At 38.7% G+C, this 25,433-nt stretch overlaps 1 protein-coding gene across 1 annotated transcript in view; it reads right to left on the reverse strand.

Annotated features, from left to right (window-relative positions):
- The window catches only part of TMEM135 (transmembrane protein 135), a 270,034-nt gene that overhangs the window by 23,273 nt on the left and 221,328 nt on the right, over positions 1-25,433 (reverse strand). Inside the window, exon 7 of the mRNA XM_005699432.3 lies at positions 1,012-1,053. Within this exon, the coding sequence (XP_005699489.2) occupies positions 1,012-1,053 (42 nt within the window). The remainder of the gene's footprint in view (positions 1-1,011; positions 1,054-25,433) is intronic.

Below are 25,433 nucleotides of genomic sequence, written 5' to 3' on the forward strand. Positions count from 1 at the left end.
CCTTGACTCTCTCTATTCCCACAACTTCCACTGTTATCTGACAGAACTAGCAAGAGTTAATAACCATCTTTCCAGAATATGTTCCTATAATACAGAGAAAATGTTAAGTGCAAATAGTCCAAGTCAGTCCTTCATTATAAGTAGATTTGAAGAAGACACATACAAATATCAGTATTAAATACATTGTGAGCTATTGCAAGAATGATGGGAGTCTAAGGAAAAACTCAGGAATAAGGTCAAGTTTTCTTCTAGGAAAACCAACTTTTGATTTTGCTACCAACTTTCCGTTTAACAAAGAATTCGATACAGCCAGTGCAACAACAATAAAAAGATATTTTCTAATAAGTTTCATGATCTTTAATGAAACATATGACACAAAGAAATTACTGCTGTGTGTTATGATTCAGTTATTGTTACCAAAGAATGTCCACAACCAAAATATTCCATTCAATATTATAGACAGTTTAATTTCCTAATGTGTGTGAAAATGCTTGATGAACTATAAAATTCAGTGCTAACCAACATCTTTACAGTATCGACTATGTGTCAATTACTGTGATGAGAGATGAACTACCTGGTGAAAAGAAGAGGCCAGTGACTCTAGTGAAGCTTTTAATCCAAAATGTGTTTGATAACGCATGAGTCCTGCCCCAACAAAGCCCAAAATCTGGTGCCACACAATTAAGGACTTGGTTTTCCAGTAATTGTTCACATGTAGCTTTGTCTTTCCAAGGTCTTTGAACAGAGAGTTCTTGTAATCTTCTTTAACACCCTATAGTATAAGGCACACAATAGGCCCCTCAAATAGTGATTGACTGACTTACTTTTAGGAGGAAAATTAATAAATTACTCTGTTAGTGAAATGTCCACAAAGCCACTTTTGTAACTTTTAAAATTCCTTGCAACTTAAACGTGGAGTCATAAATAATTATGTCCAATGACATTACATTAAGCGAAAAAGCTAACTTGTAAATTCTCTAATCATAAAGGTATAGAGAAGATGCAACTTACCTAAGTGCAGAGAATGTAAATCCTTTCAAACCATCTTTGCACCTAAAACAACAAAAATTTACAATAATAAAATGGCAACTTATTTTGAAATATAAAGCAGCAGTATTAAATAGCTATTAAAATTTGTCCTGAAAATGATTTTCTGTTAAGGTGAAATTCTTTTAGGACAGTGACCTGAGCAGTACAAATGGTCAAACAAACAAGCCACCTAACACAAAATGATTAAAATGATAACACCTCCCCATGTCATACTAACACAATTTAAAGCTCAATTCTCAGATTTGTAGGCTGAAGGGAGATTTAAATTAAATCTTCTATGGCATCCATGTGGACTTAAAAAGAAGGCTGCGAGTGGAGTATTTTTCATTCTACCCTATCCTGGGGGAGCAATTTGTTGTGAAGAAAAAGGCCACATACACCCGCTGGGTGTGTTTTATATACAGGTCATTTCAGGGTCCTGACTCCTCTTATTAATGCAGTGAGTGCAGAGCAATGTACAGTTGGCAGGTACAAAAAGGCTTCACATTTAGTTCAACAGTTTTAACTTCTGAGTAAGCCCAATCGGAACAGATAACGCAGCGTGAGGAACGCGGGTGGAGAAGAGCACAGAGAGAAGACTGCAAATATTACTGAGCGTTTACCACTGCCGGACACTGTTTGCAGCCCTTTCCGTGTGCTGTCTCACTCAGTTATATCATAATTCTATAATCAGGTGTATCTCCATGTCACAGCTACGCAGAGGCCCCTAACATGCAGCAATCTCCCAGAGGTCACAAAATAGATAGAATTCATCTGACTTAAAAGTTGCGGTTTTCTCTTACACCTCTTCCTAAAACAATGTATTCCTTTTAATTGGGGAAGACCCAAGCTACAAGCAGGGGAGAAGGGAAGATTCTCTCATTGGTAACAAGTATTTAAACAAGGTTTTAAAATAGGGGCCTTACTGTATACTGGTCTTAATGGTCTGCTCCACTGTAGGTGTCATCAAGTTACCAGAGAATCTTTGTGTTTCTGGTATTGAAATTCCTTGGAGAAACTACAGATTGGTCATATAATGATTCTCTAACATATATTACTATTAGACACTGGGTATTCGCAGACAAAAAGCATAGCCTTTAATTGGGCAATTCTATCTGTATGCCTTTAACATGAAAGGTCACAAAGGAAATGAACAAAAATAAGAAATCTGTCTCGAAATTTTTAAATATACATTTTTATTGGAGGACATTATAGAATCTCAGGGAAAAAACTTAATCCATGTGCACTGAGATGTTTTAAAGAATTAAGAATTCAATTAAGCACTATAATCCACTTTGTGGTCATGTTAACAGTAAGAATGTAACCAGAGAATTTAGCTAACATACTACATAAGTATCTACCCTGTACAGAATGAGGGTAAAGGCAAAGTAATTCATATGTTAAGCTAAAAATGTGCATGGGAAAATTACAGCATTAAAATCCTTCCAGTTATCTGTTTTCATCTGAAGAAAGTGTTTCTCAGTCATTTAAAACCCATAATTGGGTAATTTCTAGATAGATGGGGTGGTGAGGAGGTAGGCTGGGAGTGTATTGACTGGAAAACAGAGAGCAACAGATTGATTAAAAGATTATGTACAACTGGGAACAAATTTTGGTGTTGGTATGTTATTGTTAAAGGATAGCCATTTGTCTTTGTGCAATGCTAAATAAAGGATTCTGACAACTCGGTCTAGTCAGGATTGCATTATTTGTGACCTTAAACAATAAATCTAACTGCAGACCAAACATCAAAAAGTAGCTTTCAAATATAAAAGGGCATCCACAAATGAATTTGCAATTTCATTATGATGGAAGTTTGGTTCTTTCAGCAGAACCCTGTGGGAAGCACTTCATATTGATAAAGTCTTAGCATGGATTCAAAAGGGGCTATTCTTCTTTCCATTCATGTGTATAAGGTCTCTTAATGTAATTGAGGGTCAGATGTCTATGTCAAAAGGACAAAAAAGTAATTATTCCCAGAAAAAGAATGTTTAAAACAGCAATACTGGCCTGCATTCTGACATCAAAAGTATCGTCTGAGCCCTAACCTAACTATGAAACACTATGGAAATCTGTGTTAAATGTAAAAAGTATGATATAAACATAAAGATTTATACAAAAGAGATCCCATTAAAAGGCGCCTCACTATGAGATGGATCTGGTTATTATAATGTAAATCAAATCACATTCTTCATTCAGATATTACAGCTGGCTGATTTATTCCACAGACACTACTATGTCGTGCCTACTAAGCGCAAGCTCTGGTTTAGGCTTTAAGGATGTAACAGTGGACAATGCAGGGTCTCTGCTTTCCTAGCACTGACATTTTAGACCGGGGAAGAGAGAGGATTTTTGAAACTAAGTATGTCATGTGGTGATAACTCAATGGCAAAAGGCAAAGCAGGAAAAGGGGAGAAACAGTATCAGCCTGGGCCTTTTGTGTTTGTTTTTAACCTAGTGTGGTCAGGAAGTAGGCTTCCCTGGTGGCTCAGAAGGTAAAGAATCTGCCTGCAAGGCAGGAGACCTGGGTTCCATCCCTAGAAGATCCCCTGGAGGGGGGAATGGCTGCCCATTCCAGTATTCTCGCCGGAGAACTGTGGCCCGGAAGGGCCTCTCTGAGGAGGCGGAGTCTGGTAATTTGATCAGAAACCTTACTGAATTGAGGGAAGGGCATTTCAGTTTGAAGGACGAGGACTCTACATGGTGTGTAAGGAGAACAGCCAGGGTTTAAGCTGAAGCGAAGCGGTGGCTGGAGATGAGGTCTCGGTATCAGTGGTAGGAAATGAGGGGGCGAGTGGTCTGCAGTTCCTGCAGGCATGGCAGGCGTGGTAAGGCCTCGGGCAGGTTCTCCGCAGAGGAGTGAAAAGAGCTGTGTCAGATTCTAAGGCTGCTGGTTGGGAAACAGACTACAGGAGGGCAAGGGTAGAATCTCCTCCCAATTAGGAGGAGAACGGTGCCTGCGGCTAGACCAGGCTGCAGTGGCAGATGTGGACAGGAACGTCTCTGAATGCATTTCAAGACAGAGTGGGCAGAATTTCTAGATGGTTTAAAAGAGTGCGAGGTATGATAGAGAATTTACAAATTATTAAAATATTTCTGGTTTGAGCGAATGGAAGAATAGAATATCCATTTACTGAAGTGAGGAAGACTATTAGAGAAACAGGTTTTGAAGAGAAAAAGCAAAGTTCTGCTTCAGATGCATTAAGTTAGAGATGCATGTGAGCTGTAAACGGAAACGTTAGGGAAGCAAGCAGCTGGGTATGCAGGTTTGAGTTCCAGGGAGAGGTCTCGTCTAGGAATTAAGTATCAATAAATAAAACAAGAAAATGAGCATTTTTTATTCCTCCATAACTTGTAATGCAGAAAATCTCTTTCATAAAAGAAAAGCAAAAATTCATTTCGCTAATAAAACCATTCTAAGAATGCATTTATTTAACCCATGTAAATACAAATTCTCCTATTAAAATTTGTGCAAATGGCATAAATAACTGAATCTACAGTTACTAAATCTCTACAATTGCAAGGTTCTGTGCTACCTATGATATAAAACAAAGCCAGGAGACAAAAACGGGAAAAGAATTTGCAGCATTATATCAAACAACTTAGCTGATAAACAACTAATCATAGACGGTCAGGTTGGAATTGCATACTATATATAAGAAAATTGAGAAGTTTGATATTATTGTTATTAGAATATTACTTTTGGTAAAATATTAATAGGAGGGAATCCACAAAGACAATTTTTTTCTATTTGAAATGCAAGTGTTGGTAAAAGAAACAGAAAGATTCTTTATTTCATTCTTAACTTCCATGAAATTACTTCCATGAAATACTGGAAATGTCTCATGATACCTGGGATATATTTTTTTGAGATACGAAATATACTTCATTACAACATTGTACCAGCAGAGGTCACTAGTAAACCATTTTTGGAAGAATTTCTAGCTCTGATGTGATTTCACAAACATTTTGTTGCACATTTTCCTTTAAAAACAAATTCATAGGCATGCAAAATATTATTTCTTAAAAAATTTTAGTTAAACTGCATTAAGTTCCCCCAAGCAAATATCACTAACATGAGACTTGTCGTGATAGGCGATACTCATGTTCCTATTATTCCACACAGTCATAAAATCTCCGCTAAGTCGCTTCAGTCGTGTCCGACTCTGTGCGACCCCATAGACGGCAGCCCACTAGGCTCCCCGATCCCTGGGATTCTCCAGGCAAGAACACTGGCGTGGGTTGCCATTTCCTTCTCCAATGCATGAAAGTGAAAAGTGAAAGTGAAGTCGCTCAGTTGTGTCCGACTCCTCGCGACCCCATGGACTGCAGCCTACCAGGCTCCTCCGTCCATGGGATTTTCCAGGCACGAGTACTGGAGTAGGGTGCCACTGCCTTCTCCATAAAATCTCTAAGAACATGCTAACATTTGGCACCAACATAGAATGTAAATGTGCTGTTTTATTATGTGCTTTCTAGTAACCTGAAAACACTGAGAACTATTTTGACTCCTACAATTTTTTGTCTAGTCAGTTTTCATTTATTTGGTTAGATACAATAGACATAAAAGATACACTTTTATAAATCTCCTCTTAAATATTTCTAAAGCAGTGCATGATGCAATGGAACAGAAACTAGTCATAATTTGCTTGTCAGCCTACAGCAAAGCACTGAGGGCTCCATCTTGCCGCCTTCTGAAAGAGGGTTGGAAGTAAATGACTGCCAGAATGGCTCCTTAAATGATCTCCAATTCGGAAGTTTTATCACTTATTACCATTTTATTTACTGCTACTGTTATTATATAAAATAATGATGGAAAATAATTATTTTGCCATCAAGAATTAAAAAGAAATAAAACATACGTACAAATCCCTGAATTTATTTTGAGATTACTGGCTGCTACTAATATTATTACATTTGCTTATTGCTTATAAAATTTACACACGGAACTTACTCCTGCAAAGATTGAAAGTCACCTTCTCTTTTTTTAACTGTAAGATTACAAGACCAACTACTGCCATAAATATATATATGGTACAGAAAGACCTGTAAGAAAAGTAAAAGAAGTAATTCTATAATCTCGATGATAGAAGGTTACATTTTTGATATATTAAGCATCAATGCTAAAATATTACCAATGATAAAACATAAAATGCTGTTTCTGTATATATATAGAATGTTATAGAAAGTGATCAAAAGTATACACCCCAAACAGTCACTAGCAGGCTACCTACTGAAGCGCGTGTTTAGTCGCTCAGCTGTGTCCAACGCTTTGCGACCCCATGGACTGTGGCCTACCATGCTCTGCTGTCCATAGGACTTTTTTCCACGCAAGAATACTGGAGTGGGTTGAAATTTCCTCCTCCAGGGCATGGGTTAAAAGACATGAAGAAAGAATATAACCTTCTACTCTCTATATTCATATATCATTTAAATTTTCTATAAGTATATATTTATATATTATTTGTATAGTTTGTTTAATTAAAAACATCAATATCTGAACATTTAGGAACAGATTAAACACTGTAAAAGTTATTCATCTCTATTTCACCAACACCTTGGCAGAGAATGTGAAAGTCAGTCAACTTCACTAATTAATACTGCTACGAAAGTTTTGCTAGAAGGCAAAAAATTAATAACTAAAACAAATGATGTAGATAGAATTTTCTGAAATTATGATCCCAAAGAACATGGATAACTAGGGGACTACAATGACAAAAAGAGAAACACTGAGTAAGTATCATGTCAGAGCTCTTTTGTTCTTTTTTTACTCATTGAATTGGTTAGAAGGAAACTCACATATTGGTTAAACATTATAGCATGTCTTTTTATTCACTAAACATTTACCAGGCATCTAACATACAGAAGACACTGTGCTGCAGATCATTTGAGTAATGCAAAGATAAATTATATACTACCTCATATCATTAAAAAAGGCATCTGCAAAGTTACATGTATCTTTGTCAAATAAATGAAAATAATCTTAAAGTTCTGACACAATTTCTTGTATCAACAGTGCTAAGAGCTTGATTACTTTATTTCTACTTTATGAGTTCAGCTTCAAATTTCTTTAGTCCTGCATTTTCTCTCCTTAAATCGTTTGATTTGAGCAAAGCAGCAGGGCTCTTCTTTCACTCATGATGGGGTTATGTCCCAGTGCGCCCATCCTAAGCTGGAAGTGAGAGAGGAGAGTGAAAAAACACTCAACATTCAGAAAACTAAGATCATGGCAGTCGGTCCCGTCATTTCATGGCAAATAGATGGGGAAACAATGGAAACAGTGACAGACTATTTTGGGGGGCTCCAAAATCACTGCAGATGGTGATTGCAGCCATGAAATTAAAAGACACTTGCTCCTTGGAAGAAAAGCTATGACCAACCTAGGCAGCATATTAAAAAGCAGAGACATTACTTTGACAACAAAGGTCCGTCTAGTCAAAGCTATGGTTTTTCCAGTGGTCATGTATGGTGGTGAGAGTTGGACTGTAAAGAAAGCTGAGTGCCGAAGAATTGATGCTTTTGAACTGTGGTGTTGGAGAGGACTCTCAAGAGTCCCTTGGACTGCAAGGAGATCCAACCGGTCCATCCTCAAGGAGATCAGTCCTGAGTATTCATTGGAAGGACTGATGCGAAGAAGTGACTCATTGGAAAAGACCCTGACGCTGGGAAAGATTGAAAGCAGCAGGAGAAGGAGACGACAGAGGATGAGGTGGTTGGATGGCATCACCGACTCGATGCACGTGAGTCTGAGTGAACTCCGGGAGTTGGTCATGGACAGGACCGTGTGCTGCACTCCATGGGGTCGCAAAGAGTCAGACATGACTGAGCGACTGAACTGAACTGAAACTATAATTTAGTAACTGAAACTGGATCAACAACTATAGATTTTGATTGATATCTGTTTATCATAAAAATATCAGAAAAACTGAGATGGGATTAATTTAAAGATTTTATTTTAGCTTTGTTTTTTAAAAAATCTTCAGTGTTCTAATTACATATGTACACTCCAACAGGTTAAATCAATCATTTCAATTTACTACTCAGAACCTGGGATGTGCAATTAAGATACACTACTTTGCTTAAATATACACAACAGGTTTTTTCCTCTTAGGTCTACTATTATTTTAAGAATAAAACAGACTCAGAGAGTTTGGTTTCAGCCAGCATACGGCACTTAATATGAGAAAACACAATAACAGATATTACGGTCCTACTTTAAGAAAGCTCATACACAAAAATCTTAAGTTGGAACAGCAACAGATGAAGAAATTTGTGGAAGATTATTTTGCTTGTTCGTGCACACATCATAGACCTTCCAAACAATTTTTAACTGTTTTCTTTAAAAGCGATTTTCCCCACTGCATTAAAAATATTATTTTTGATTTTGGTAAATGTTTTACAGTACATTTATTTCACATAGAATGGAACACTGGTGCTTAGCTTTGTTCTCAATAACCTAAGGAAAGTTGGTGAAGCAAGGCAGCAGTTATGGGTAATCAAGTGTGATTGTAAGTCCCCAGATGATTAGTGTGTACTTTTTTCTAGTATGTCTTGAATATAAATTGGAAACATTTGGATTCAAAATTACAGTAACAACTCCAATAGAATCATATTTCTTCTTAAACTTGGAGAAGCTGGAACTGTTTTTGCTTTAAAATCTAAACTAAGGAAGGTCATGCTCCAAGCCTTCCTCAATTGCTAAGAAACCAAGAATCACCTTCAGACTGTTTCTAAAAGAAATGTTAATTAGGATGAATCGCCCTCTCAAAATGAACTAGTAATCACAATACTTGTTGCTGTTCATTTCATCCTGTCCAGCTCTGTGCGACCCCATGGACTGCAGCACACCAGGTTTCCCTGACCTTCAGTATCTCCTGGAGTTTGCTCAAATTCATGTCCATTGGACTGCAAGGAGATCAAACCAGCCAATCCTAAAGGAAATCAACCCTGAATATTCATCAGAAGGACTGATGCTGAAGTTGAAGCTCCAATACTCTGGCCACCTGATGGGAAGAGCTGACTCACTGAAAAAGACCCTGATGCTGGGAAAGATTGAAGGCAAGAGGAGAAGGGGACGACAGAGGATGAGATGCTTGGATGGCATCACCAACTCGACATGAGTTTGAGCAAGCTCCAGGAGATGGCGATGGACAGGGATGTTTGGTGTGCTGCGGTCCATGGGGTCACAAGAAGTCAGACACGACTGAACAACAACAACAATACATCCATCGAGTATTGCGTCAGCTAGTCAAGCTTTAAAATACGTGTATAAGAAGCAGATTTTACTTCCATTGACCTAAATTGTTTGCAGTTCCTAAGGAAATGGCACATGTTTACACTTGCCAAAGTAACAATAGGCAAAAACCAAATTTAGGAGCAAAATTGTGTTTTACATAAATCCAAGGAAAAAACCTGCCAAGTTTCTTAAAATCACAGCATTGCTATGGACAAAAATTATTTACATTAAACAAAAATTCTAACCACAATACTGAACCAAACTATTTTTTAAAGACCTTAAGACTGCCAAGTATTTTCATTTCTTTTCCCCTCCTATAATGGTTGGGAAAAAGATTAAAACAAAGGTTTTCAATGATATAGAATTTCTGAATCAATATTAATTTATTTTCAAGTACACATTAGTATCTATGTCATTAAAATAATACAGCAATTGGTTTGCATACTGAACAAAATGAGCAGCTATTTAGGCTATACTTTTTCATGAAATTATGCTTATTTAATATCAAAGTTCACATCTAAAATGAAATATGCTTCTTTGAATAATGGAGCAAAAGCACTATTTTGGAAGCTTTTGGAAAACTACAGTTTTATGATTAACTGAGGACTACAGAGTACCTAACTCTAAAAGGAAAGCCTTCATTTAAAAACTCCAGCTTACTTCATTCATCTCAAAGATGATGGACTTGTGTTATATATGACAAAAATTGGGCAAGTTAAAATACTGGAATCTTGCTAGACTATAAACGGTACTAGAAAAATGAAATATTGGAACTAAAGTAATCTAAGAGACTTACACTGTAAGATTATGAAACCAAGGCCTGGGGAGATTAAATGATCTGCCCCCAGACAGATTCTGGTCTAAGACAGCGTCACACACAAGGAATTCTGTTTATATCCCAATAACTCACTCTCTGTGCCTGCTGGGGTCTCACTGGAGAGAAGAAATACCAGAGGGAAGATGAGGGACCCTGGGCTGTAGGAGATAAATCACAAATCACCTGAACGGAAGGAGAGAACAATATTCCTCCAACTAAAATCATGCAAAGACTTTACAAGGGACAGCAGAGCATGGATAGCGAGGAACCAAAATCCTCCCAGTGAAACGTGATTGGCCTGACTTTGTTCAGGACTCTTTGCTGCCTTCTCTTATCTACCTCCCTCTTCACAAGAGTGATTTTTTACATAAGTCTCTCCAAAACTTTGAGAACAATCGCAATCGGTATTAAATCTGCCACTGTTAGCAACTTGAATTCCAAAAGCACCTCACTTCCATACATGAGTACAAAAAACAGGCCTGGGACGAAGCTGTGTTGTGTTTTCTATCATGCACCAAATAAGAAATGGGGCTTCTGAAAGAGATTCATGAGAGTACTTCTCCCTTATCTGTCTCTCAGTAGCAAACTGTTTTAGCAGTTACTTTCAGATATGTTTCACACTCTCTCACCTCTCTCATCTTGGTTACCCTGGTCCTTCCACATGCAATCCATTCTTCAACCACCCTCCTTGTTTAAGAGGACTGCTACCAAGCCCAACAGGAATGACCATTTTCCCCACAATTGTGTATGACTCTTTCTCAAACTTCCTTTGCTTTTTGTATATTTTCGGCAGGTTTTCTTCAGCTCTCGCTAACCTGACAGCTAGTCAATCTTTAGGGAAATACTGAATACTCGTTGCAAGGACTGGTGATGAAGCTCCAGTATTTTTGTCAGACAACTCACTGGAAAAGTCCCTGATGCTGGGAAAGATTGAGGGCAGAAGGAGAAGACGGCATCAGAGGATGAGATGGCTGGATGGCATCACTGATGCAATGGACATGAACTTGGGCAAACTTTGGGAGATGGTGAGGGACAGGGAGGTCTGGCATGCTGCAGTCCATGGGATCACAAACAGTCGAACAGGACTGGGGAACTGAACAACAACAAGATGCTACTAATTTCCAAAGTTATCTATTCCATTTTACGAAATTTATGTTTCCATATGGCATTTTGTGTGTCCATATCTCAGAAATCAAGAGCAGTTTATAGAGTTTACGTCTTCAATAATGACACTGGGAAATATTTTGCTTCTTGTTATTATAGCATTTGGGCTTCCTAGGTGGCTTAGTGGTAAAGAATCTGCCTGCCAATGGAGAAGCCTCAGGAGACGCGTGTTCGATCCCTGGTTCAGGAAGATCCCCTGGAGAAGGGAATGGCAACCCACTCCAGTATTCTTGCCTGGAGAATCCCATGGACAGAGGAGACTGGCAGGCTACAGTCAACAGGGTCACAAAGAGTCGGACACCACTTAGCAATTAAACAACAACAAAACTGTAACATTTACTGTGTAATTAAGGTATCTAGAAACATAAATTAATAGACCACATAATCAGGAAAGGTTAGGTCAGTGATTCTCAAAGCCTGGACCACCTGGAACAGCATCAGCATCAGATCGTAATAACTTGTTAGTAGAAACGGAAATTTGGGTTCGCATCGCAGGTCTCCTGAATTCGGAAACTCTTAAGAGTAGGGTCCAACAACCTGTACATTCTGTATTTTAGCAAAACCTCCACATGATTCCAGCACATGCTCAAGCTTGAGAACCATCAGGTCAGGTTATGTTGCAATAATAGAATTTCAACAGTTTGAGCAACAAAAGGTTATTTCTTGCTCATGCTAAATATCAAACAAGAGTTGGCTAAGTCTCAACTACATGTCGTCTTTACTGTGGACCTTAGGGCGATGAAGAAACATCTATTCAGATCTGCTGAATTGTCAAAGCAGAGAAAAAAAGAATATAGGACACTGTGTTCTGACTCAAAGCTTCTGCTCAAAAGTAAACATAAATCATTTCCACTCATATTTTATTAGCCAAAGCAGCTCTAAGGCCAGGCATGATGTTAATAGGTCAGTGAGTATAATGCTTCCCCAGGGAGAGACAGCAAAGGGTTTTAAACAATAACACAGCCTACCATCACACGCCAAGCATATTACTGTTGAAGATCAATTGTGTTTGTTTACTATATTTAACGAAATTCAAGGCGCAGTTCCCCTTTCCTCCCAAATCCTACCATCATTTAGTCTTTTACATAATAACTTCAATGTTTCACTTTATGTATGATAATTCTTAAAATCTGTTGCTGATTTCAGAAACAGGCTTGTCTACAACATATTAATTAGTATTTTATGTATATGCATAAACAGTGTCTATGCATTCTGAGCTCCTTTTTGTTCTAATTACTAAAGCGTTCAGGAATTTCACATTGTTCAGTTATGTATCCCAAGTGCCTACATCAGTGCATAGCATACAGGCCACTCAATAATTTATGTTGAAAGAAAGAAATCTGTTATCTGAAAACACTACTTTTGAGTAATTATATTTCTAATTGGGTTTATGTTTCTTGGATTCATTTTTTTAACAGCAATTCTAAGCTTTTTAAAAACATTTCATATCTAAAAATGTGTTTGAAATCAGCTACCCCATTACGTATTAACAACTCCCAGTGTTCAGCCTTAATATAAAATTTTATTAGTTTTTTCACTGATAATTTGGCATGAATTGACACTTAGCCATAAATGTGCATAAATAGGGGTCTAAAAAGGAGTCTCTAATCTTTTCTGAATGAGGAGCTATCTTTTAACACCCAAATGAAATATAACAATGACTGGAATATAAGGCTATCAAGTCCAAAAGGCAGGAATAGGAATGCTGCTATAGACATGTTTACACTGAACTAGAAATTATAACTGAAAAAACGAGGGTTTCCAAGGGAATGCTAGTGGTAAAGAGTCTGCTGCCAATGTAGGAGATGCAAGAGAGACAGGTTCAATCCCTGGGCCGGGAAGATCCCCTGGAGTAGGAAATGGCAACCTGCTCCAGTATTCTTGCCTGGGAAATCCCATGGACAGAGAAGCCTGGCGGGCTCCAGTCCGTGGGATGGCAAAGAGTCGGACATGACTGAGCGACTGAGCACGCAAAAGAGGTGAGACTATAAGGTTCATAGGTCGGGGCATTATCCACACTCATTCACACAGTTAAACATTTCACCAATATTTACTCTGAGACGACTATGTACCAGACAGGTTGTCATGTGTGGGGACAGCCAGTGTCCGTGTTCCCCAGGAGCTCACGACCCAGCGGGGTATACACATAAGCGACAAGGGCTACCGCACTGTAGGAAGCACTTTAACATGCAGCACCCCGTGCTCAAGGAGCACTAAGGAGGGCTGTCGAAGCCCGGCTTGGTCATGGCAGGCTCCCCAGAAGAGAAGAGACATTTAAGATGGCACATGCAGGCAGAAGGGGAGCAAGAGAGCCGAGAGGGACAACCTATGTGAGACTTAGGCAACGGAGAACACTGGGTGTGCTGGGACTGAGGAGGCTTAACGTGAGTGGCAATGGAGATAAGCACACAGTAGAGAAGGACTTGGCACAGGCCAAACGTGTCGAAAACGAGTTTAAGGGATTTCCCTGGTGGTCCAGTGGTTAAGACTCCAAGCTCCCAATGCAGGCGGCTTGGACCGATCCCTGGTCAAGGAACCAGATCCCACACACTGCGACTGTGAGTTCGCACGTCACAGCTAAAGACTCCACACGCCACAGCCAAGACTGAGGATCCCACGTGCCACAGCCAGGACAGAGCTGGTGCAGGCAGATCAGTTAATTCTAAACAATGGGTTTGACAGGGGCTCGGTATCAACCTAGAGGGGTGGGATGGTGAGGGAGATGGGAGGGAGGTCCAAAGGGAGGGGACATATGTATACCTGTGGCGGATTCATGTTGAGGTTTGACAGAAAACAACAAAATTCTGTAAAGCTATTATCCTTCAATAAAAAATAAATTAATGAAAAAGAAAAATTAGTTTGAACTTTACCTCTAAGGCAAAAGGCCCCAAGTCCCAGAAAAGTGAAAGTGGCTCAGTTGTGTCTGATTCTTCGTGACCCCATGGACTATACAGTCTATGGAATTCTCCAGGCCAGAATACTGGAGTGGGTAGCCTTTCCCGTCTCCAGGGGATCTTCCCAACCCAGGAATCAAACCCAGGTCTCCTGCATTGCAGATGAACTCTTTACCAACTGAGCTATCAGGGAAGACATGACCAGATCTGTGTTTAACAAAGATATTCCAAGTGTAGCTTTCATGACTTACTATTGAATCCCATCTCATTGCTTATTTTTAAACTGCAATCTCACTTAATAGCATTTGTTTGAACTTTCTAAATATCAACTTAGAAACTGATTTCTGTTGAAAGCAACTGATATTAAAGCCATCTAATTTTAAAGCCATCTAAAAAGTTATATTTCTCTTTAAGATAATAGATTAAATTACACATCAACTTTAAGACACTTTAATACATTCTGACAGATTAACTAATTGGTTTTAAAATGACTCTTTTCAAAACTAAATGAGGCCAAAAAGTATCAAACTTTAAGATATTACAAAATTCAAGTAATTAATACCAGTTAAAAGCCAAAAAAAAAACCCCTCTGTTTCTTGCTTAGCAATCAGGAATTCATCTAGACTATCTCTGCCAAAGAAAGTAACCTCATTTGCAGCATCCATAATGTATCTCTAGATATTGCTCTGTCTGCATACAATTACTAAAGTCACAGAATTTATTCACTATTGGGAGCAGAGAAGGATGCTGAAACCAAGACTGCCAATAAGGCACATCAGATTGGAGAGTTCCCTACCTTTGTGTAATTAGCGCCCCATCCAGCTCTCTTGTTCTGTGCTTCTCTTCCCAGTCCATCCCTAACTCTGAACCTTCAGACACTTGTAAGTTTCCCTGCCATCGGCTGCAGTTTATTCAAACTTCTCTCGCAGGTTACAGGAAAACTGTTGTTTTCGAAGTGCTCTCGGTTTTTATGAACAGGTTCCTTCACAAAGGTCCCTTCTATGAGGATGCCATGAGAAATCTTAAGTTTGATGACCCTTATCAGTCTTGTAGTTCCAATTCTGTGGATCTTTTTGTGGCAGAGTTGGGCAGGGGGAAGGAAGATTAGGGTACTGGTTACAGGAATAACCTGATATTTTTGAAAACTGTAGAAAAAGATGTTCGATTTTTCCTTCAAGCTTTATAAGAAGTAAAATTCTACCAAGGTAGAAAATGAAAATAAAAGGTTTTATCAAACTTTTGGAAAAATCAAGTTTTTTGAATATACACATAAAATGTGACAACAGATTTATATGCAAACAGTTACACTTATCTTAAAAACAAAACAAAATCCTCTCTAACCAGCCTAAACTAGGAACAGGGAGGAATTAAAGGTCATCCAAAACTATTGGGAAGGCCCAAATTCTTTCAAAGGCTTCCACTGTAAAATACAGTTCAGTAAACAAAAACAAAGCCATCTGGAAAGTATTTCTTAGATATCGATCCTGTGACATTGATAATTTCAAAATGCAGGAGAAAGAAAACACAGCTACTCCTACTTGGCCAATGTTCCATTTACTTTATCAGAGCCAACAATGTTAATGACTTAGAACGGTCTTAGGGTTATCATGAATTTCGGCCTTAAGGTTATCATGAATTCCAACAGAAAAGATCAGTCATCCACAAACAGGTCAGTAGATAAATATGGCCTGATACACTGAGAGGTTAATTCCTTTCCTTCTAGTGAGTATTCTCCCAGTTTAGACTCCATAATTGATTAGGCCAAAGACAGTCTGAGAATCTTATTTTTAATTCCGGCTCTTTCACTAAATAGTTACAAGATCTTAAAATGAAACTTATGTTTCTCATCCTTTCTCTAAATATAAAACAAAAAGATAGAATTGAATGATCCTGAGGATTCCTTACAACTTAAAAATTCTGATATAGACAATTATCTGCAAATTTTTATGATTCGCTCCAACTTGATACAGCTGCAACCTGCTTCTGGGTTCTCAAATTTAAATATAATTCAACCAATACTCAACTGATATGAAATGGCTTTAAACATTCAGTATGAGGGGCTACTGAAGAACTCTTTATAGATTTTAAGTAAGAAAAATATTATAAAATTAATATTCTACCCAAAGTAAAGTACCTTCTAATATAAATGGACAAATGAAGTACTCAAATGTTCAAAATTATATTTTTACCTTCAGATAGCTTATCTATTTCTATGTGCGTGCCCAGTCACTCAACTGTGTCTGACTCTTTGCGACCCTATGGACAGCAGCCCACTGGGCTCTTCTTTTCCATGAGTTTTTCAGGCAAAAATACTGGAGTGGGTTCCCATTTCCTCCTCCAGGGGATCTTCCCACCCAGGAGCTGAATCTGTGTCTCCCATGCATCCTACATTGCAGGCAGATTCTTTACCACTGTGCCACCAGCGAAGCCCACTTATTTCTATATTAGTTTAATAATTTCTATATGTGAAAATTACCTGAGGTCTGTTGAACTAAGTACAGCAAATAACTGAGTTCTGTTGAAATAAGAATAGAGCATATTGCTTATAGTACCATCTGGGGGCTTCCCAAGTAGCGCCCGTGGTAAAGAACCTGCCTGCCAATGTGGGAAACATAAGAGATGCAGGTTCAATTCCCGGACTGGGAAGGCCCCTTGGAGGAGGGCATGGCTCCACTCCAGTATTCCTGTCTGGAGAAGCCCATGGACAGAGAAGCCTGGCAGGCTACAGTCCATAGGGCTGCAAAGGGTTGGACACAACTGAAGTGACTCTGTATGCACCAGCTATATTTGTTATAAGCTGACTTTCTGCAATATGCTCTTGCTTTACATACTCAGGCAATACTTTATAGGAAACTATCTTAGACTATTTAATATATCTATGTTCTAATGTATAACAAGAAACCATCTTAAAACATTTAATGAGCCTACATTAGAAATGCTTAAAAATATATTAAAGATGCTACCAAGATCACACATACATGTATTTAGGATTATAGATGCTATTTCTCAAAGATGAGCAAAACTGATGTACAGGCACATCTAAGAAGCTCTAATTAAATATTAATTCTTTGCTTAAATACCATTCTAGCTAGTGTCCACTGGGTCAATTTCCCTGATGGCTCAGAAGGTGAGGAATCTGTCTGCAATGCAGGAGACTCAGGTTCAATCCCTGGGTTGGGAAGATCCCCTGGAGAAGGGCGTGGCAACCCACTCTAGTATTCCTGCCTGGAGAACCCCATGGACAGAGGAGCCTGGTGGGCTACAGTCCGTGGGGTCACAAAGAGTCGGACACGACTGAGTGGCTGACACTTTTATTTTTCATTAGAGAACAGCCCTTGTAATTGCATATGTTCCTCTGCATATGTAAACTGAAATGCTGCTAAGTCAAAAGCAGCAATGCTATTTAAAATACAGAAAATAATCTTCTGCTCAGTGCCACATAATTAGGGTCCCTGCGGAGGCTGGCAGCAGGGAAAGTGGGAGGGAAACTGAAATCCAGACTGTCTTGGTTTTTCTCACTGGGACTGGATGAAAAATGTATTTTGTCTTCCAACAAGTTTATATGTATGGGCTACATTTTAGGTTTTCAGTATCCTGCCAGACAAACTTCTAATACACAGAGTGATTTTTTGGCAACAATGCATCAAAACTCTACATTTTCAGAGTGGGTCCAGTGCCCTTTCCTAAAACATATGGTCACCTAACAGCCAAGTCGCTTGAGAGGTAGGCTTTGACCTCATGGAGCCTGTAGCGGTTGCTAGCACTTAAATACAGGAATTTACTTTTGACTTCAAGCCATGCCTTGTTCTGCATCTCATTTTTTTTTTTTTTTTCTTCAGAAAATAGGAAGGGGATTCAAACTCCAGAGGCAAAATTCCAAGAGGTTAAAGAGGAGGGAGAGTATAGTGAAAACACAAAAGACAATCGCACAGCAGGACGGAAGAAAATAACAGTCTTGTATTCAGTTTGAAATAAAATTACCCAATGTAATAGTAACACTTTACAGACTTTTTTAGTAGAAAAATTGTTGGGGCCTGAACATGGAGACAAGGGCTTCTCAAATATCCATTCATTTAAATAAAACAAAAAATGAAGGAGAGGTTAAAGATGATTTGCTCTAGAAATACAACAGATGCTTCTTAGAATTCCTTAAGGGGGAAAAAAAAGATTTCTTCAGAAAGCAGTGCACTTACAAATCATATTTTATGAATGTCTTGCCTAGCCTTCTGTAATATGAGGACAGGGAGCTGAAAATGTATTTATTTCTCTAGAGTTCATTCACTCCTGCTACTAACTCTACACTTGAGGCAGGTCAGAGTATCTATCACAAGACAAGACATTTGGACCTTTCTGAAAAAGTAAGTCAGAAAGGTACAAGGTACGAAGGTACTGGTGGAACCAGACAGAGACATGTATGGAGCAGAGCATTCGGGAGCTAATAAGTGAAACAGTGGAGGAAAGCTCTGAGGGAAATGGGCAGAGATTGTTTAGGGCTAAACCCCGCCTTATTTGATTGTTCATTTCAAATAAGGCTGGATTTAGCCCCGAAGGCTGCAGCATTAACTCACAAATTCACAATTAGCATTTTTGCTTTGCCTACCAGGACAGGGAGTGGTTGGCAGAATAGTGGCAGCCGGGCCCTGAGGGAATGTGGGAAAAGAAAATCAGACACTGAGAAGGGTTTCATTTTTAGCGTTCAGCAGCTTTCAGACTGGCAAATTTTGCTGACATTTCTAGCTTGGGAGGGGAAGGCTTCCTGAGTTACTGCCACACCCATTCCACCCACTCTAAAGACTGGTCTGGAGATCTATATTCCCCAAAACAGTACAAAACACATCTCATAAATCTCGTATCTGGTATCCTTGTTTAAAAATACTCAAGTTTCATTTACTTTTGTTAGGACACTTGAGACCAACTGTATCTACACCATTAGCATAGAAATCAAACACCCAAAGTAAACAATATTTACCAAACAATGTCTGGGGAGAAAACAGATAAACAATAAGAAGGGACCTGATTAAACTAAAAGGATGTTAGCTAATATACCTGGTCCTCTGTTTCTTCCTCTGTAAGACAGGAGGAGGAATAATTTAAATAACATAAATGCATCGATCAAAGCAATGCCTGGAACTAGACAGGTATTCAGTACAGGTTAAGCTCCTTTCTCCTTTTCCCTAGGGTTTGTTTTTTTTTTTAAACAATTTACAGTTTTCTCCTTTTTCCTCCCTGGTGTTTGGAACCTTTTTTTGAAACTGTAATCTCAGCCTTTAAAAATCTATGTGCAGATTCCAAAGGGTGATATCCATTTTATGAAAAATATTATTTATTTGTTCTATTTTTCTTTATAACCATAGTCTTCTAGAAGGACTAAAGACTGGTAGAACCACAAATATCAATGAACAAGGGAATGAAAAGATCTAAAATGATAATAAAAATAAACAGCAAGGAATAAAGAATCCTAGGAAAGGACAGTACCTGTGAAGTCTATTACGGTCAAGAAGATTAAAAAGACCTCTGACTAACAACATGGGTAGGTAAAAACATCTATATGGTGTTTCATTTGATCCTCACAACAGTCATTTTAAAGATAAAAAGACAGGTTTAGAAGTAATCTGGTCCAGGACTGTTCAACTAATAAATTATTAGATAAGGAACCAGAATGAGAATTGAAGACTTCTAAATCTAAGACTTTATGCAGTTCAACATAATGACAAAAGTAACTACAGCTTACTTATACGTGACTTTCTAAAGATTAAAATTAATAGAGTGGTAATACGATGCGTGGTACAACTTTCTTTTCTTCATTGATACTAGAATCATGAAAACCTGACAGAAATCCATAGTAAGTTAATGTCACCATACTATAGTTCTAGAGAGCTCCAGGGAGTTGATATTGATCAACTGAACCCAACAAGACTGAAATTAGCAAGATGTATTTTAGTCCTGGTGTATAATTTTGAAGGGAGATTTTCTTCTAAGGATTATCGTTAAGAAGGAAGCAATCATAAGTGATATTTTAAAAATAAACTGATAGGTCACCTGATATAAGAAAAGTATTTTATAGCTGAGAATACACCTGGAAGAAACCACATTGAGACTTTTGCAGATGTTTCTTCAGGTGCATATAATTTGAAGCTGAGAAAAACTGAAGTCCTTGCTAAAAAAAGAAAATCAACATGAATCTGTAGTCTAACAATAATGACAGCTAATGCTTTTTCAGAAAATGTTATTTTTTAGAACTTTTTTTAAGTTTATGGGATTGTGAAGAAGGCTATGAAACAATTTTAATAATAAACAGAAGAGTTTGACAAGTCATAGAAATCAAAACTAGATGTGAAGGTGTTTACATGTTGGTGAATAAAATAAAAAAGCAAAAATTAATGGAAAGATTTATGAAATGACCATAAATCATAATTTACCACAAACCACATGCTAAGTGTGAATAGGAATCTATCTCCTCACATTAAGGGGTTGAAACTTCTGAATTAGAAGTTCTAAAGGAAAAGTTCTGTTATAAGCTGTAGGACAGCCTATTGAGTTCTACTGATTTGGCTAATTGAAAAGTCTGAGTAATTTTTAAAACAATATAATTCTTCCTTAAAACTAGCTATTTTTTAAGACAAATTTTGGAATTTATAATCCTATCAATATAAACATTTAAGCATAAACAGTGATTTTTAACATACAAATCTAAGTAAATTTCTTAGAAACTTAGAAAAACAAAAAATTTAAACTGCTTAAGACTCAGATAGGCATCTTAACCAGAATTGTCTTTTCAGTTTAGATGCTATCTGAAATCTAGACGTCCAAGAGAAAAACCTCAAACAGCTGGAATCCAGCTTAGATACACAAAATAAATCACTTCTGACTGCAATCCACTCTGAAAAGCTCTCATTGGGTTTCCACAAGCAACAAAACAAAACAAAGAAGGTTAACACTAGTAAACTGGGTTTACTAATTGTGCAGCAGGAGAAAAAACACAAAAGCAACAAAAGACAGATCAGAGCTCTGTGAGATCCATGACCATCTGTTCAATATATTTGACCCTTAAGGTCAGAATTTTGCTCCTGATATACTTGTGAAATAAAGATATAGAAGGTTTTCTCATTCTAGTTCAAAGTCTTAAATCATTCATTGAAAATTTAAGTCATTTAAAACTTGTCAGTTGATAGAGTGTGTATAATGAACAAGTCAGGTAAACATTCATATTCAGACCTTTAAAACAGAGTAGCTTCTTTAAAAGTGTAGATTCTTACTCTCCCCTGAAAGTAAACAAGGTTTCACTTGGCTTCCCTGTATTGCAGAGCGCACTGTCTTACAGGAAAGCAGAGTATTGATCATGACCCTTAGTTTCATGTATCATTTTTGAAATGTACACCATACATAAAATTCTCTACATTCATGAAAAGTTTTTATGTATCACCAAAAACAATCATGAAACCCAGGCTGTGAATTAAACACGCAGTACACTTAGAAAACTGTGTGCAGTTTACTGTTATCTTCAGTGGGAAGAAAATGCCTTTCCAATGAAACATGCTTTCTTCCAAAATACTCTTTTCATATAATAAAACTCCCACAACCATGTGAAATAAGATATAGTATGTCTCCCATACTTTAAAAGGGGATGGACAAGAACACTCAAAGGGAGAGTTAGCAAGGAGTTTTCTCCCTCATCAGTTAGGACTCTCTCAGTGCAATAATCCTCTTTTCTTAGGTGCCTAAATAAATGAAACAAACGGGTGAGAATTGTTTCATCCACCCCTCCCCATAAAGGAACTAGAAATCCAATTTAAAAATACTACTTTCCATTAAACTGTTAATCAGTTCAGTTCAGTCGCTCAGTCATGTCCGACTCTTTGCGACCCCATGAATCACAGCACGCCAGGCCTCCCTGTCCATCACCAACTCCCAGAGTTCACTCAGAGTCGCGTCCATCGAGTCAGTGATGCCATCCAGCCATCTCATCCTCGGTCGTCCCCTTCTCCTCCGGCCCCCAACCCCTCCCAGCATCAGAGTCTTGTCCAATGAGTCAACTCTTTGCATGAGGTGGCCAAAGTACTGGAGCTTCAGCTTTAGCATCATTCCTTCCAAAGAAATCCCAGGGCTGATTCTCAACATATATCTTAGGTGAATGCATAATTAGACCTCACTTACCGCTTCACGGAAGAGTTTCCCTGTAGTTTGGATATGGACCATTTTTGAAGTCATTATTTAATTTGCTCTAACACTGCTTCTGTTTAGGGTTTGGATCTTTGGCCACAAGGCACGCGGGATCTTTGCTGCATGACTAGGCATCCAAGCTGCACACCCCCGCACTGGAAGACAAACTCTTAACCACTGGACTGTCAGGGCGGCCCCCCCGTGTGTCAGTCACTCAGTCGTGGCGGACTCTCTGTGACCCCATGGACTGTAGCCCATCCCCCAGGCTCCTCTGTCCATGGGGTTCTCCAGGCAAGAACACTGGAGTGGGTTGCCATGCCCTTCTCCAGGGCATCTTCCTTACCCAGGGACTGAAGTCGGGTCTCCCGCATTGGAGGCAGATTCTTTACCGTCTGGGCCTGAAAACTACAGCAGTTATGACTTCTGCCCTCTCCAATTTGTTTTCTTGCATTTCCCTCGTCATATGCCATGAGTGCCCCCAAATCCCATTCTACTGCTCCTCAGCCTGTGTCTTCACCTATGTCAGGTTTTTTAAACTCTCAGTTCAAAATGTACTTAAAAAATCAGTACATACAAAAAGAAATCAGTCTGAAGAGACGTGGATCCAAGGATGGTGACTGCTAGATACATACCTAATACCATTCTCCCTAGAGTTCTCCCTTAGGAGCAGAAACCCATTATGCAGTAAGGGATTTATTCAGAATAGAAGACCACAATTCCCAGTTTGTATGGCCCCGTGACTAAACTCTGAGCAATGAAAGGAGAGTGGAAGTGCTATGTGGGGCTTTGTCTAAAGAAAGCTGGTTGCAGTGGGAGGAGTCTCTTTTTCTATTTCTGGTCATTTACTTTCTTGCTGGTCTGTAAGACAGATACAAAGGCTGGGGTTCTCACAGCCATCTTAGTACAGGAAGTGATCTTAAGAATGAAGTTTAGAGACCTCCCTGGTGGCCCAGTGACCAAGATTCAGTGCTCCCAAGGCATGGGGCCTAGGTTCGATGGCGAGTTAGGGAACTAATCCCACGTGCCACAACCAAAGGAAAAAAAAAAAAAAAGATCACGCATGCCAGCAGCCAAATAAATATTTTTTCAAAGAAAGAAAAACAAATGAAGTTTATTCAGAAGGGTGGTGAGAGAGTGAACAAGGACACAATAACTGGGGAGTTACTGTATCAGCCCTGTAATGCCCACCTGGAGTCCTCTTATATAAGAAATAAATTTATCTCATGTTTAAGCTACTGTATTTTGAGTTTTTCAATTCTAAGCGCCAAAGCCAATTCTAAGTAATCCATGCAACTGAGAAAATAAGAAACAATGCAAGAAAGAAAAAGTTTTATTTTTTATGGGTGATATTCTTCCTAAGACCATGCTAAACCAGTTTAGCATAATGGTTAGGAGCATCTGGGTCCAGGTCTGACTCTGCCACTTATACCAGTGACTTAATTAACCCTCCCTATACCTCAGCTTTGGGCTTCCCAGGTGGCTCAATGGTAAAGAATCTGCCTGCCAATGCAGGAGATGCCAGTTTGATCCCTGGGTAGGGAAGATCCCCTGAAGAAGGTCCAACATTGTAATATGGGCTCAGCTAAATATATCTGTTTAATATGAGGTAATTTACTCCACTAGGAAATTTTGGAGACATATTTCTAAGAGAGGATAATGACATCATTTGATAAGAAAACAAGTTTTATTTTGTTTTACCACTTATAGGTTAAATGAATCATTAAAGAGAAAGCCATATTAGTAACTTTTCACACTACTTTAGTAGTTTATTAATGTGATCACATGATCATTAACTCAAAGCATATAAAACTTTAATGTATTTTCTTTAAGCAGCACCAGACACTTCAGTTCAGTTTAGTTTAGTTCAGTCGCTCAGTCGTGTCTGACTCTTTGCAACCCCATGAATCGCAGCACGCCAGGCCTCCCTGTCCATTACCAACTCCCAGAGTTCAATCAAACTCACATCCATTGAGTCGGTGATGCCATCCAGCCATCTCATCCTCTGTCGTCCCCTTCTCCTCCTGCCCCCAATCCCTCCCAGCATCAGAGTCTTTTCCAATGAATCAACTCTTTGCATGAGGTGGCCAAACAAAGTACTGGAGTTTCAGCTTTAGCATCACTCCTTTCAAAGAAATCCCAGGGCTGATCTCCTTTAGAATGGACTGGTTGGATCTCCTTGCGGTCCAAGGGACTCTCAGGAGTCTTCTCCAACACCACAGTTCAAAAGCATCAATTCTTCAGGGCTCAGCTTTCTTCACTGTCCAACTCTTACATCCATACATGACCACAGGAAAAACCATAGCCTTGACTAGACAGACCTTTGTTGGCAACTTAATTTCAATGTGTCCACTGATCAAGCTACCACATTAACAAACAGAATTCTATAGTCCTTAGACAGTAGATGTTTCATTTGACTTATAAATTTTGCACTGCTTTCACTCATAGTACTGACTGTTTCTCTTACCCACTGTGGTATACTCCTGACCTCATCCTGTTGATACTGAGATAATTAAAGTCTATCTCTAACAGGTATACTCCATTGCAAACACCAACACACATACAAACCAAAAGGGATGTGGACATAATATTACGTTTCAATCAACTTGTATTATTGTTCAACCAAAACCACCTTTACTGAGTACATACTGCCTACTTCACCTGGCCTATAATCTTAACCCCATCTGGAAAACGTGTTTTGTGTTTTTTTTGTTGTTGTTGCCTCTTTGCCTTCAGTAAAACTAGGTGTCCCTTAAAGACACACACATCCTGCACTGCCTCAGTGAGAGCTGCTTGTTCACTTACAATTCTCTTCCTAGTCACTATTTTCAGCATTATTCCATTATCCTCAGTTCATTAGTATACATCTTGATCATTTAAGACTCATGCCTTTCAGTCATACCACCCCCTGTGCCTCCTCGTCACTGCTGTATTTACCAACCTCTGTGTCATTCTCCTTTATTTATCAGAGGCCTTAGAACTTAACTTGAAGTCTTTCTTTCAACTCCAAATCCTTCCATTATTCAGGATGATTTCAACATTCACATGTGTGATCCATGTGAATGAATCTGCCCTTTTCAATCTATTCAGTAACTCCAACTCACTTCTGCAATCTCCTTCCAAAGTCACTACAATA

The sequence above is a fragment of the Capra hircus genome, chromosome 29 (assembly GCF_001704415.2).
Source record: "Capra hircus breed San Clemente chromosome 29, ASM170441v1, whole genome shotgun sequence".
Classification (NCBI taxonomy): domain Eukaryota; kingdom Metazoa; phylum Chordata; class Mammalia; order Artiodactyla; family Bovidae; genus Capra; species Capra hircus.